The following is a 954-nucleotide window of genomic DNA, read 5'->3' on the forward strand; positions in this document are numbered from 1 at the left end:
CCCCAGCCCCCCGGCTCCCTCTGGGCCCACAGGCAGAGTGGCAGAGACGGGGGCGATCGCCGGTATCGCCAGCGCCCTGGCCATGGCACTCATCGGGGCCGTCTCCAGCTACATCTCCTACCAGCAGAAGAAGTTCTGCTTCAGCATCCAGCGTAAGTCCCTCCCCGACTGCTTCAGGGGTGCAGAGCAAGCACCCCCCTCTTTGCTCCCTGAACCCTGCTGCCATTTTCCATCCTGGAGACAGGAGGGGGTGACCCCGAGCTGGCAGAGCAGAGCCCTTCCCTCCCCTCAGCCCCCTCACCCTGTCAGGCGTTGCACAGGCAGGAACCCAGCAGCAACGACAGCCCCAGGACCCGCTGCCGTCCTGGAGGATGCGCACAGCCCCTCACACGCACCCACTGACAGTCACAGCCAAACACCAAAACAGGGACACTAAACAGGGTAAATATGGAAAAAAACCACCACACCCCCAAACAAACCAACCAACCAAAAAAACCCCAAAATCTCAGCGAAAGGTAAAAACTCACCAGGCAGCAGCGAGGGAAGCACAGCGAGCATCTGCAACCACGGCTGTGTCGCGCCACCACCCCACCCTCCCACAGGCGTGCAGCAATCACTGCAATTAAGTGCAAATTAAGCAGCAAAGCTTCCTATTCCCAGAAAGTGCCTTTTGCACAAGCTGCCCCATAAAGTTGCTCGGTGTAAGCATTGCAGGAGGTGTCCCGACAGCCTCACCCCACAGCACCGGCCTGGCCATGGTGGGCTCCTGCAGCCTGTTACGGGGTGGTTGCAAACAGATGGAAAAAGCTCTTTTTAAATTAATCAAATGAAATCTCCTGCGAGACTCCTTTGCTTTGGGGGAAGGGTGTTCGGGGTTGGAAATTTGTGCTGGAATCGTGCTATTTTCCCAGTTGTGCCTGAAACAAACAGGATTTTGGTAAATTAGATCAGCAG

The 954-nt window shown here is 56.7% G+C and overlaps 1 protein-coding gene across 1 annotated transcript in view; it reads left to right on the forward strand.

The window, feature by feature from the left end:
• CD99L2 (CD99 molecule-like 2) overlaps nt 1-954 on the forward strand; it is a 23,130-nt gene that overhangs the window by 16,055 nt on the left and 6,121 nt on the right. The window contains exon 9 of the mRNA XM_009331394.1: nt 22-152. Coding sequence (XP_009329669.1) covers nt 22-152 — 131 coding nt within the window. The remainder of the gene's footprint in view (nt 1-21; nt 153-954) is intronic.

The sequence above is a fragment of the Pygoscelis adeliae genome, unplaced genomic scaffold (assembly GCF_000699105.1).
Source record: "Pygoscelis adeliae isolate BGI_AS28 unplaced genomic scaffold, ASM69910v1 Scaffold100, whole genome shotgun sequence".
Taxonomy (NCBI): Eukaryota; Metazoa; Chordata; class Aves; order Sphenisciformes; family Spheniscidae; genus Pygoscelis; species Pygoscelis adeliae.